We start from the raw sequence: 14511 nt of genomic DNA on the forward strand, positions 1-14511 counted from the left end.
GGAATGCCTCTTATTTGTTAATGTGCTAAGAAGCATATTGATTTCTTAATCCTTGTGCCTACGAAAAATCATGTCTTCAAATAAGATGGTGCTATTTATCCACAATGATTAAAAACTGAACCAGAGTCACATTTTCCTGTTGTTGAAATGAAGCCATTTGTACAGAATGTGCTGTGTGTGTGTGTGTTCAAAGGAGATAACATACTCTCATAAACATAACATTACTAGATCTCAGGAGAGGTTTGAATAAAGAAGGCCCATGTTTGTGTCTCATTTCCCATTAGAGGATCAAGCTAAATCTAATGTTTGAGGCTTACCCTGGTATCTCTTACATCAAAAATAAACATCCTAATATAATTCCACAAGGATTAAGGTACAGCACCATGCAGATGTCTTCCTAGTTGTTCAATTTTGAGATTGCCTTCATAAAAATCAAGCTTGTTATTTCTGAAAAAATAATATTAATTCTTTCATTTTCGCATCATTCACATTGGGAGGACATCTCAAAAGGGCTTCACCCGATTCACTGAAAGGTGCAGTGACTGTGTTTTGTAATTAAACGCAGTAGCCAATTTGCACACAGAAGCATCTCCGCAAACAGCCATGAAGAGAGTGAACATCTGTAAACTAAATAGTGATGTTCTCCCAGCGATCCTTTGATGGATGTTGCTTTATAGTATCAGCTGTTTTTCTAACCATACAGCAGAACAGTAGGTATTCTTTTAACACTTTGAAACCAGCTGTTGTGTTGTTATACAGTGTTCTATTAATTCCTATAACTTACTGCTCTTCACAGAAGCCTTCAATACTCTTCATAGTAATCAAGTGATTCTACCTCTAGTCACTTTTCACTTGGTGCAATAAAATAAAACTGGTCATTCACTGCATGGTTGCTTGTGGGAGATTTCTGTGTGCAAATTGGCTGCTGAGTTCGCCTACAAATGGAGTCACTACACTTTATTCAAAATCCTGTGAAGTATTTTGAGATGTTTCAACAACACAATTAGATGCCATATCAAATCCAAGGATTATTAAAAAAAATTATAAATGTACCTTTTCTTTTGGTTCAAATGTATTCTTCGTTTTTTCTGACCAATTTGAGTATAATGTGGATCAGAGAGACATGTCTACGCTGGAGATTTTTCTTAGAGAAGACTAATATGTACTGTAAACCAAGAGACTATTGGCCTATATAGTAACCCCTGTCATACTGTACTCTGATTATCCAGAATTTTTACCTGACTGGACTGGGCCCGAAACCGAAAATCAAAAAAAAAATTCAGGTGGCCTGCCATGTACAGACTCCCGCTGGCTCACTCTCCTAGTGCTTGCCAACACATTCCTTGCTGCCCTTTACAGTGGTCAGGAATATTGACTTTGACTCAGTCCTGTGAGTAGAAGATAGTTTATTCGCTATCTGCTGCTCGTGGAATTCAAACAATTACAATATCAGTACTGGCATTGTACTTAGCCATAATTTGGAGTCACGAGGTACAGTGGTTAGAGTGCTCGCCTCGCAAGTGAGAGGACCCGGGTACGATTCCTGAGAGGGGCAAAACCTTAGCCAAGTTTCCTTACTCCTCATGGCTCTGTTTACCTAGCATTAAGTAGGAACCGGTTGTTAGTCAATTGGTGATTGCTTTCCGGGGGTAATAATCCTTGCAAAAAAAAATGATCACTCAATTCACTACTCCTTGTGAGACCCTGCTATGTCAATTAGCTACCTCATTTTGCCCACAAAATACACAGTCAATCCACTTTACAAAGTATTCTGTGAAGCCTCTTTGAGATGTCTCAATGGCGTGGTAAGGCGACATATCAAATGCAAGGATTATTATTGTTAAATTCCAGCTCGCCAGACCGGACATTCTACCACCTCTCCACCTCCCCGCATTAGTCCGGGTAAGTGCGCTGATATTTTGAGCAGAATTATCTCCAAATTCATTTAGGTTTGTTTTGAAATGCGTGATTTTAGAAAATAAAATACGCAAAAAGCAGACCAGTGGTTGTGTGCTGGGCCATTGTTCTGCTCAGCATCAGTGGGCACGGCAGTTGTGTGTATTCTTTCTCCTAGTTTCCCAGGTACTGAGATGGACTCAATTATATTGTCAACTTGAAAGAGCTGACCTAGAGATAAGCCAGGAGCGCATGCCCAGCTTTCTTCCTTCTTATTTATTTATTAAATGGACTTTTTCTTTGTACCTTATAACCGCTTGCTGCGCTGCATCTCTGTCTATTTCCAGACTCTACACTTTCTTCTTTCACTACCTTTACTCTCCAACATTTGACGTAATGTCTCACTGTTGGATATCTTGGATATCTTGCTACTAGGATAGCTGGAAAGGCAAGTGTTGCAGGATGTTCCTGTTCAGTTTGGCGGGGTTACGAGTGTAGAGAGAATAAAGGCAGCTTCCCTCTGCATCTGATCATGCTATACCTGATGTGAGATTGCCTAATGCTGTTATTTGGATGCCCAGAAGTGTTCCATTCATTTAAGCTAGCATCACACTTAGATGAGCACAAATTCTCCACTTTCTCTGCAATCTAAAGTCAATTCAGTTACAACAGGGTTCATAATGTGAGCATTCAGAGTTTCCAATATAGAAATTGCAACACAATAATGAGACCAACAATTTTACACTTACACGTTGACGGTATTAAAGGGAAAGTGGCAGCATGGATACAGAACTGGCTGAGAGACAGAGAGAAGAGAGTGGTGGTGAACTTGTTTTTCTGACTGGAGAGAAGTGGTGTCCCCCAGGAGTCAGTATTGGGACCACTGCTGTTTTTGATCTATATAAATGACCTGGACTTGGGTATAGGGAGTACAATATCAAGTTTGCAAATTATACTAAGCTAGGAAAAGTAGTAAACAGTGAGGAGGATAGCAACAGACTACAAATGGACATAGACAGACTGGTAAAGTGGGTAGACACGTGGCAGATGAAGTTTAATGTAGAGAAATGTGAAGTGATACATTTTGGGAGGAAGAATGAGGAGAGGCACTGTAAGCTGATGGTACAATCCTAAAGGGGGTGAAGGAGCAGAGACCTGGTGGGGGGGGTTCATATAAGTAAATCCTTGAAGGTGACAGGACAGGTGAAGCTGTTAAAAAAGCATACAGGATACTAGGCTTTATAAATAGGGGCATAGAATACAAACGTCAGGAAGTTATGATAAACCTTTATAACACACTGGCTAAGTCTCAGCTGTTACAATACATATGTTACTGTGTTCAGTTCTGGGCCCCACACTTTAGGAAGTATGTCAAGGCATTGGAGAGGGTGCGAAGGAGATTTACCAGGATGGTACCAGGAATGAGGGACTTCAGTTATCAGGAGAGGCTGGAGAAGCTCGGATTATTCTCCTTGGAGCAGAGAAGGTTAAGAGGAGACTTCATAGAAGTTTTCAAAATTATGAAGGGAACAAGGAGAAACTATTTCCAGTGGCGGGTGGGTCAGTAACCCGAGGACAGCGATTTAACAACAACAACCTCCTTGTGTGCTGTATGATTCTATGATACACAGCTGCTTTCATGTTAGTAAAACGCCTCAAAGAGCTTTGGAGAGTTGACTGGGAGCTTCAGCTGCACTTGGGTGGAGCTGAGGAAGGTGGTGGGGAGGGGTAGGTAAAGTCACCAAATATGTGGTCAAAAAGTATGGTCTTCAGGCAGGCTTTAACAGTGGGGAAGGAGGGATGAATAAAGCAATACTCTAATACACTATACATGTTACAATATTCAGGGACTGACGATTGAAACATCTGTTACAGTTCAAACAACAAAAAGGATGTTTACGCGCTCTGTTTTAACTTAAGAAGCAAAGTCATGTTCAAGCAATGCAGTGTCTTGTTAGTTTGGGCACTTGTGCTCCGTCAGCAGTATTAACTGGGCCTGTGCTTGGTTTGCTTGGTGACCTTAATCTCTATATGATTTGTAATCCAATGAGCTTCCCCTGATTAATTTGCATGTGTTGTGGGTGGAGGGAAAGGTCTTCCAAACTTCCTGCCCTCTTGCTGTATAATTTGGGCAAACTGGCAGACTCCCAAGAACTCCAGCTGCCTCTGTTGACATAGACATGTCCACAATCCGGAAAGGCAAGTACTAGTAGGAAGATTTGGAGGCTGCACAGTATTAACAAGTCATCGAAACGTCTCAAACGCTTCACAGGATTTAGATGCTATTCTGAATTAAAGGCAAATGCACGTTGTTGTTGAATATGTGGTTAATGGAACAGCTTGCATTCTTGACAAGTGCAATTCAGTTTCAGAGTACCTAAGTACTGAATAGTAAAATGAGTTCTGTAATTGAGAATGACAAAGAACAACAAATAATACCAATATTTTCTATGGAAAACATTAGCTTCTTCCTGAGTTAAACAATGCTCTTATTGATGAGCTTCTTCCACACACATATGAGTTATCATCACCATCATATCAGGATTCCACTGAACATTTTTTAAAACTGTAACCTAAACTTGCGCTGTAATTGTCTGTTGTTTAATGGTCAGTATGTTATCCCACAGCACACAATCCGAAGACGTTGACATAAGATGGTTACCAAACCAAATGAGAATAATGTTAGATTTTTTTTCTCTCGGATGAATGTTAGCATTTTAGCAGAATTAACATTTTAAAAAATCAGTGATTGTGTGAAAACCCAGCTGTTTGCTTTTGTTTAATTTATAAAGAGATGAGTATTGGCTGCATTATAAATACTGTACAATATAACACGGTCTGTAATTAGTACTGGGCTGCATTATGAACAGCCTATACTAAATTCCCAATGTGGGGCTTGAACCCACAACCTTCTGACTCAGAGGCAAGAGTTTTTCTTCATTCAACTGGAGGACATAATCTAGCTGAATTTTAACTTTTTTCTTAAACTTTAAATGTCTTGGGCAGCCCTGCTGGTGTAATGAATAGAGCTGAGGTTACGGACCAAGAGTTCACTGGTTCGAATCCTGGTCTGTGCTAAGTTTGCTGGTCTCCACTGTGGTTGTATGTAAGGTTAAATTGGCCTCAGCCTTTCCAGGAATACGAAGGGGAAAACTAGGGAGGGGAAAACTAGTCAGAGTTCCTCCTCCTTCTACTGGTCATACTTGTGTGCGGCAGCCGGGTGGGGAGAGATCAGGCTCGGTGGCAACACCTTCTACAGTCAGTGACCTGACAACATTCTCTGCCAAGACATGCACATGAACGATGGCCATCTGGAACAACCAGTGCCCATGGAACTGCAAGAGGAGGCTGAGGACAGGACTGGGAGCCATATGTTAATAGGGAGAAATTTAGAAAACAATTGGACCCTAATTTTTTTTTAAATGTCTCTACAGGCATTATGCTCAATAAAGAATAGATAAGACCTCACAGTGTTCATTTTCAAAGGCATCTGGGTATCTCATCTGAGCTAACTAAAAGTTTAATTAAAATCTGCTAAATAGTTATTGTTTTTCAAACAAATTAATATTCAAAAGCTGATGGAAATTACGTGATAAGACGCTACATCAAATGCAATTCATAGTGGAGCCCTGTAGCTCAGTGGTTAGAGCACTCGCCTCGCAAGTGAGGGACCTGGATTCGATTCCCGGCACAGCAAAACGTTGGACAAGTTTCCTTACTCCATATGTCTCTGTTTACCTAGCAGAGTCAATTGGCGGATCGCTTTTCTGGGAGTAATAATTCCTTAAGAAAAATATTAAATTGGTCACTCAATCCACAACTGTTTGTGGGATACTGACTTGCGCAATTGGCTGCCGTGTTTCGCCCACAAAATATACAGTCAATTCACTTTACAGTGTGTTCTGTGAAGTGCTTTGGGATGTCCTCCCGATGTGAAAAGAGCTATATCAAATGCAAGGATTATTATTATTATTAACAGTATATTCTGTGAAGCACTTTGAGAAATCTCAAAGACGTGATAAGACGCTACATCAAATGCAAGGATTATTATTATTATTAATATTAACGAGGGATTCAGTAGGATTAGAAACTAACCTAAGTGCATGCACTTTATTCAGAATGTTTTAGTTTATTTACTTTATTAATAACACTATTATTACCAGGCATATTCTCTGAATTCAGTTGTATAATTCTAAAATTCAAATTCTCAATGCTTTTAATGATTAGAAAACATTTGCATTTAAAATACTGTAATGAAATTTGTGCTTAAATGTTTAAATATCCAGAACTGGGAGGTGATGGGATCAGAGTTCTTCTCTTCTCCAGTATGTTGTTCTAGCATTACTAGTAACCAATGGCATGAACACCCAAGGCTCCGAACAACCTCAAGGATAATTCTGAACAAGCAAGTACCTGAAAACCTATATGTACAGACACACCGCATGAACAGTTTAGGAGTCTGCATGTTTCACATGCCACCAAAACACACAGCAACACATGCACTTTGCCCTGTTTTTATCAATATAAAAATCAAGAAAGAAATCAACCATTCACGTATAAAACTGGGCGAGGCAGTGTGTTAGAACATCGCCTGTTCACTTAGGTTTGGTGACCTTACATGCAGCTGAGATAAGTGGGAATAAAGTCCTCACTTTCTTTGGAGAGACTGTCAAACATCTTGCACTGTACAGATCTGTCATTGATCCAGTGCCCAGATACTGTAAGTCAACAGCACAAAACTGCCACAAAATTTGTCATGGTTGCTCTGACAGTCTTTGACATGGAGCACACATGATATATGGATTTCAATGTAGAGTGTATGAGTTTGTCAGCTTCAGTACTTAGTGGGGGCAAGAGGGGAAAGATCATCCACACCCAGCACTATGCTCGCTTGTAATCACACACACAGCAACCAGCAATTGCAGACTGCTCGGATTTCAAATATTTCTCCTGACCGACAACAGATGGAAGCTGTTTTCTTAAGTCTTAGATTACTGTCTTTCTTTCGCCACTTCCTAACAGCTCTTCCTGTGTTGGTATTACAGTAGACATCGCTTGCAAATGTCAGCACCATATGGATTATTAAGCTCCCTAAAGGACCAGTAATATTCTTCATCTGATCTCACCGAAATTGGCAAGACCCAAGGGTCAACACACTGTTTGCAGAGGGTTTGAATCAGGACCCATACCCCAGGTTATTTGGTTAGATGAAACAGGAGTGATTGTGGAACTCGTTGCCTGAAGCGTGGTTGAATCTTATAGTGTAGCATTCAAGAGGAAGCTAGACCTTCACATGAGGGAGAGGGTGAAGTAATAGAAAAGTATGAGAGGGAGTAAAGGAATGGGTGGAGACTCGTCTACAGTATAAACACTGGCGTGGACCAAGTGGCTTGTTTCCATGCTGTACATTCTTTTATAAGTCTTGAGTGTGGGTTTCTATAAACATAGGCCAAACATCTCACCATCAATGCTTTGCTCAGGACAAATATTTTAATTCATCATGTTTATAGCCCGAAATGAGACAAAATTACACTGTTGTAACCTCATAGAGCTCGGGTTTTATTCAACTACAGCTCCTAGTAATCAAGCAGGAATCAGGCCACAACAACAGGGCAGTGCTATAATTTATCATTATATAAATTACTTAAGACACCCCTCAATGTTGTGCCACAATTTGATACATGAAGGAATTTCGTCTCATTTTTACATTTGAGTATCTTTACAACTGCGGGGTGGATGGGGGTGGGGGGTGGGACGAGATAGGCAGCGATACCTTGAAGCTAAACTGGCTCCAAGGTGATATGTTTGGCAATGGAATGTCAGAATCAAGGCAACCCTCTGTGATAGTCTTGGTAGTCCTGTTCCTGAGGCTGGCGGGTCCACAGTATTACAGGACACTGCTGATGACAGCAAGGCCAGCCTGGCTCATCGGCAGGACTTGGTAGGTCTGGCTCCCAGCAGTCATACATCCAATTAACAGATCCAACATAGATCTCAAAGAAACCACGTTCAACTAGGTTGTATTCTAACAAGGCCTTCCTGTATATCAATATTGTATTTTCTTCCTGGTTCTATAGTACTGTATTTCCTATTAAATATTTGAATGTGTGTTTAGACATTAATTCTACCACACGTTGCCTTGTACAATCCAGACATACTTTGGGCAGGGAATAATAGCTTTGTCTTCCAGTGCACAATGTAAGCCAGTACTTGCAGCAGCTCACTTGTATAGACATGCAAACAATGTTCTTTATACCATTCGTGGTAGGTAAAGATTGACTGAAACGCTTTATTTCAGTAAATAAACTCAGTAAAACTACACACTATAAAGTTAAAAATAGTCAGGCAGAGGTGTACTGTTTTTGTACTGCAGGCCAGTACTCATTACAAGTGGTCATATTCTATTTACAGTGGAGCCAGTACTCATTACAGTTTGAGTGGTATTGTGTTTATTCGAATTCAAGATCCTCACCCTCACCTACAAGGCCATTCACGGCCTTGCTCCCTCCTACCTCTCCGACCTACTATCCCCCTACCTACCCGCCCGTACCCTCCGTTCCTCTGGCTCTGGTCTGCTCCACATCCCCCGCCTCAACCGCCCTACTATCGGTGGCCGGGCCTTCAGCCCCTAGGCTCTGGAACGCTATCCCCCAGTGCCTTCGCCGCCTCCTCCCTTTCCTCCTTCAAGGCCGGTCTCAAGACCTTTCTCTTTGATCGTGCCTTCAGCTCCCCTCTCGACTCTCTACCCCCTCCTCGCTCCCTCCCTTCCCTCCCCTCACCCTGACCATTTCCCCCCTGCTCGGGTCCTGACCCAACTGTACAGCGCCTTGGGACGTCCTCCCGACGTGAAAGGCGCTCAATAAATGGAATCTTGTTGTTGTTGTTGTTGTTATAATGTGGTATAGACACTTCACTTCCATGTTGGGCATGTGTTGCATTGTCAGAGGCGCTTGCGTGCATCTCCCCCTGATCTTCCCCTTTAGCCTGACAACTGTTTGTCTTCTCCCTGTCCCGGGTGACTCTGCAAAGATGTGGTACACACACAAACACGAGGAAACACGAGAGTCGAGAGTGGAAATTGGGCCACTCTCGACTCTGGGCCACTGCACTATTGTGCTCTCCAGCGGGGTTGGACTCTGAATGCCATAAGGAATTTGAATAAAAGTAAAACAGAATTTTACTGATCAAGTTTCAACGTGTAGTTTCTGCCGAAACTTAGACATTCAACAGAGCTGTCAGCAGCACAGAAATGTAGCAGAGAGATTTATAGTCAAAAGGTGTAGTTAGGTTTATCTTTCAAACCAACAACAACAACAAGATTCCATTTATAGAGCGCCTTTCACGTCGGGAGGACGTCCCAAGGCGCTGGACAGTTGGGTCAGGACCCGAGCAGAGGGAAATGGTCAGGGTGAGTGGAGGGAAGGGAGGGAGCGAAGAGGGAGTAGAGAGTCGAGAGGGGAGCTGAAGGCACGGTCAAAGAGAAAGGTCTTGAGACCGGCCTTGAAGGAGAAAAGGGAGGAGGCGGCGAAGGCACTGGAGGATAGAGTTCCAGAGCCTCGGGGCTGAGAGGCTGAAGGCCCGACCACCGATGGTAGGGCGGTTGGGGCGGGGGATGTGGAGCAGACCGGAGCCAGAGGAACGGAGGGTACGGGCAGGTAAGTAGGGGGATAGTAGGTCAGAGAGGTAGGAGGGAGCAAGGCCGTGAATGGCCTTGTAGGTGAGGATGAGGATCTTGAATTTGAACCAGGATATTAATTAAATGTTTCAAGCCTTAGAATACGTTCTCTTCACTTTGACCAATTTAGCAGCTTCACTACAAATATTCTTTCCGAATTCTCACAGAGGTTTGTTCAGTTATGAATTGAAAATGAAGCCATTTTTTCTATCCTTTTTTCTAATGGATATTAATATGGTCACATTTCATATAATGCCTATATGCCTTGATCCCAGATTTATTGGATGACAAGGTCCATTTGATCTCATCTTTTGAATGTACATAGGTTTACATTTCGGACTATCTATCTCTCATGAAATTTGACTATGGAGATTTGACAACACTTATTGATTTCAAAATTAAATGAGTGCTTAATAATCTATATTCAAACAATCTGTATTGTGCAAGTTGTTTTTCTGTGAACATGGTTCCCTGTTTCTTGAAACAAGCTGATGTAAATCCTGCTGTTGGCCCAATGGATTTTTGGGAAGAATAAGGCTTCAGTCCCTTTCTATTTTGCACTGTACCTAAGGTATTTTATGTGGCTGTGAGAAGCATGTTTAATTTAGTCCTTACTATTCCAAACTGACCTGTTTTTAAGAGTTTAATTTATTTTAACTTTGATGCTTTTGTCGAAAGACGAATCTCAGGGAAACCCTTTTGTAGTAAGGGATAGAACTGCAGCTTACAGTATGTTCACTGGTCTGAATCTGTCTGCTGAGTTTACTGATCTCAGCTTGGGTTGCATGGAGAGGTTTAATTAGCCACCACCTTCCCAGGGATAGAGAGGGGAAAGCCAGCCAGGAACCTTGCTCCTCGACTCTACACCACCTTTTATTACTGTAAGTGCGCATGTGTGGCAGCCAGTTGGAGAAAGGTCAGGCTCATCTGTGATGCCTTCCACAGTCCAGTTGCATGCCGACACTTAGACATGAATAATGGCGGGGGGGTGGCGATACTGAAGAGTGATCAGTGCCTGTGGAATCGCATTCCAGCAAGAGGAGGTCAGATGAAGAGAGGATTCCTGCAGCTAAGAGGTTAGAGCACTGGCCTTGCAAGCGAGGGGACCTGGGTTCGATTCCCGACAGGGCGAAATGTTTCCTTACTCCACACGCCTCTGTTTACCCAGCAGTAAGTAGGAACCCGGTTGTTAGCCGATTGGTGGATTGGTTTTCTGGGGGTAATAATTCCTTCAAAATAAATTTAATTATTTGGTCACTCAAATAACGACTGTGGGACATTGCTGTGTGCAATTGGCTGCCGCGTTTTTGCCACAAAATATACAGTCAATACACTTTACAGTGTATTCTGCGAAGCGCTTTGAGACATCTCGACGACATGATAAAGTGCTAAATCAAATGCAAGGATTGTTATTATTAGAGGCAGATAAAAATTCGAACAATACATTTCTAAACAAAAAAACCCTGTAAATCCCGGCAGTTTTAAGCTGTTGGAGAGGTAAACTATGAGACAGAAAAGGGCAAAATACTTCAGGTGGGGGAGGGGCAGGTGAAAGGATGGTAGTCATTGCTTTTGGGCCACTGTGGTTTAGGAAAGTGAAGCTAGGTCATTCCTTATGTGAACAGCGATTGGAAACAGCGATAAAAAGGTGTGAGAAGGACGTTTTTCATCAGCTCCTCAGGATTTGTATCGGCTGCACTGGCAAACGGGAATTCAAACATATCACTGGTATGAGGCATGAACTGTCTTGTTTCATAACCATTGTATTTTTATAAGGGGCCATTTGTCCTGAGTACTAGTTCTTGGCAAGTAAACAACTGACTTAATTAAGTTTTAGATTTTTCAATAAACAGTCATGCCAAATGGGAAGAGACCTCAAAACCGTTTCCACAGTGCTGCTCTCAAATGAACTTTTGAATTCATCCCATAAAGCAGTGAAAGGGTATGTAAAGTACAACAGTGTGTAATGTACTGCGTGGTGGAAATGTGCCAGTTTGGCACTCTCACCTCTGAATCAGAAGGTTGTGAAGCTCTGTGTGCAATTTGAGCTTGGTGTCGGGACTGACACTCCAGGGCAGTGTTGGGGGAGTATACAGTCTGCCAGGGGCTGGCCTTTGAATGAGACTTTGAACAGGATCATGTCTGCCTGCCCAGGTGGATGCTGCACATCTACAAGAATTTGTTACATGAATCTGTTAGCAACAACAACAACAAGATTCCATTTATAGAGCGCCTTTCACGTCGGGAGGACGTCCCAAGGCGCTGGACAGTTGGGTCAGGACCCGAGCAGGGGGGAAATGGTCAGGGTGAGGGGAGGGAAGGGAGGGAGCGAGGAGGGGGAAGAGAGTCGAGAGGGGAGCTGAAGGCACGGTCAAAGAGAAAGGTCTTGAGACCGGCCTTGAAGGAGGAAAGGGAGGAGGCGGCGAAGGCACTGGGGGATGGAGTTCCAGAGCCTCGGGGCTGAGAGCCTGAAGGCCCGGCCACCGATGGTAGGGCGGTTGGGGCGGGTGATGTGAAGCAGACCGGAACCAGAGGAACGGAGGGTACGGGCAGGTAAGTGGGGGGATAGTAGGTCGGAGAGGTAGGAGGGAGCAAGGCCGTGAATGGCCTTGTAGGTGAGGATGAGGATCTTGAATTTGATCCTCTGGGGGATGGGGAGCCAGTGGAGGCGAGCGAGGGTGGGAGTGATGTGGTCCCGAAGCCTGGTGCGGGACAGTACACGAGCTGCAGAGTTCTGAATGACCTGCAGTGTGGAGGGAGGTGCCGGGAAGGCCGGCGAGGAGAGAGTTCCCATAGTCCAGCCTTGAGGTGATAAAGGTGTGGACCAGAGTTTCAGCAGCGTGAGGGGTGAGGTAGTGCCGTAGTCTGGCGATGTTCCGGAGGTGATGGAAGGCGGTGCCAGTTGTGGCGCGGATATGAGGAAGAAAGGACAGCTCAGGGTCGAACAGAACCCCGAGGTTCCTGAATGGCTTTGAGAGGTGGAGAGTGCAGCCTTGGATGCTGATGCTGTCAGCACCTGAGGAGCCAATCAGGAGGGCCTCAGTTTTGCGCACGTTGAGCTGAAGAAAGTTGTCTCTCGTCCAGGACTCGATGTCAGACAGGCAGCTGTCAGGACATCGGTGGTCGTGGAGTTGAGGGTAGAAGAGGAAAGGTAGAGTTGGGTGTCATCTGCATACATGTGGAAATTAACCCCATGTCTGCAATCCTATAGGTAAATTTGCCACTCACTTTCTGGCTATTTGTGAATTTTGCTGTGGGCAAAATGTCTGCCAGGTTTGCCTACAAATGCACAACCACTACACTTGATAATAATCATCTATTATATTAAATGTAAAATACTACAGATGCTGGAAATCTGAAATAACAACAGAAGTCGCTGGGAATACTCAGCAGGTCAGCAACATCTACGGAGAAAGGAAAGTGAGTTAACGTTAGCTGCTGAATTTGTCTAAATAGTTCCTAAACTTCAAAGTAACTCATTGAGAAATCTTCACATACAGCCAGTAAAACTAACTAGTGGAATACGACATATAGCAGAACAAACAAATGAATTGAAAAGTCTGAGCATTGGTACTGGACAAAGTGAGGTACAGGCACTGATGCCACTGGCAGTTCAGTCCTGCTTTTCTTTTGAACTTCGATGAATGAAGCGTGGTATTATGTGAACTTGTAGTCTTCGTGGTTGACATGCAGAGGTTATGTTTGTGGAATATTTGGGCCAAATCCATCGCTAACATACCAGCATTATTCAATTCCAAATCATGTGCCCATCTGACTTTTTGTGGTGCAACATCAGATTTTATGTTGTGTTGTTTTATTCTCCTCTTTCACATACTTTTGCAACTTAGGGGTATCCTCCCCATGAACTGGTCATTTATCTCATGGCTTTTTGGGATGTGGCTGGTATAAATGGCTGCCAGGCCTCCCAACATGAAAGGAGCTATACAAAGCACTGCTACACTTGGCAGGAATTACTTCTGAAGCACTTTGAGACATTTTGATGCGATCAGATAAAATAAAAATGCATTTCTTCTTGTAAGGCTCTCATAATTCTTGTAGATTTTTAGATGAATATTCTACAGGAATCAAAATATTCTACTAAAAAAGTAATGCAAAATGTTGGCAAAAGCTTGATATTTGATCAGTGTACTTTTCAACTCTACTGCCTTGTCCTTGCCCTTGTCCACAAGTGTCCTTGTGTTGGACACTTTAGTAATGTTGCACAGTGACAGTTCCTGTGGAACACTTCATACTAGTGCTTGCCTTTTCAAGTGATTTCCCCGAAATTCAGTGTGTTATTTTGCAGCCACTTATGCCTCTTTGATAGATTGTCCAGAATGGATTTCAAAAGCATAGTCAACCAAAACGATTTTGCACACATTGCATTGTCGTTATAACATTCACTCCAGTTAGTAGATACTCTCTGGGTACAGGTCTGTAGCACATCACTGGCTGTAGTTTGGAATTGTTACTGTAAAATATAATTGAGTTTTCACTCACCTTCACAACTGTTATTTTCAGCAGTCGTATTTCTAAGCTATGTGAATCTGAAAGGTGTATAGTTCATCCTGTTTAAAATGATTGGTTTTGAACTCAGTTTCACTTTTCTTTTTTCTTTTGAAACCAGGGAATTGTGGCTAATTTCTGAAAGCAGCCATGAATGATGGGAAATCGGTGTGGGCTCCGCACCCAGCAGATGGGTTCCAGTTGGGTACGATCATTGACATTGGTGCTGACACATTAACTATTGAGCCTTTGAATCAAAAGGGAAAGGTGAGTACTTGAACTCTTTGTGTGTTTAAGTAAGAAGGGTGAATAAATTGTCATCCGTAGTTTGAGAAATTGGCGTGCTTGATCTGAATTTTCACAATGATTATAATGCATGTTTGTTGTGTGAATGTTAACTGAACAAACTTAGAAAATCTGGCTCAAGGGTGCAG

At 42.8% G+C, this 14511-nt stretch overlaps 1 protein-coding gene across 4 annotated transcripts in view; it reads left to right on the forward strand.

Annotated features, from left to right (window-relative positions):
• myo6a (myosin VIa) overlaps positions 1 to 14511 on the forward strand; it is a 106961-nt gene that overhangs the window by 35083 nt on the left and 57367 nt on the right. For all 4 annotated transcript variants that reach the window (XM_007887882.2, XM_042332924.1, XM_007888030.2 and 1 more), the window contains one exon: positions 14199 to 14344. In XM_007887882.2, the coding sequence (XP_007886073.1) occupies positions 14228 to 14344 (117 nt within the window). In that variant the 5' untranslated portion in view covers positions 14199 to 14227. The remainder of the gene's footprint in view (positions 1 to 14198; positions 14345 to 14511) is intronic.

Source organism: Callorhinchus milii, unplaced genomic scaffold, assembly GCF_018977255.1.
Source record: "Callorhinchus milii isolate IMCB2004 unplaced genomic scaffold, IMCB_Cmil_1.0 Scaffold3, whole genome shotgun sequence".
NCBI classification, from domain to species: Eukaryota; Metazoa; Chordata; class Chondrichthyes; order Chimaeriformes; family Callorhinchidae; genus Callorhinchus; species Callorhinchus milii.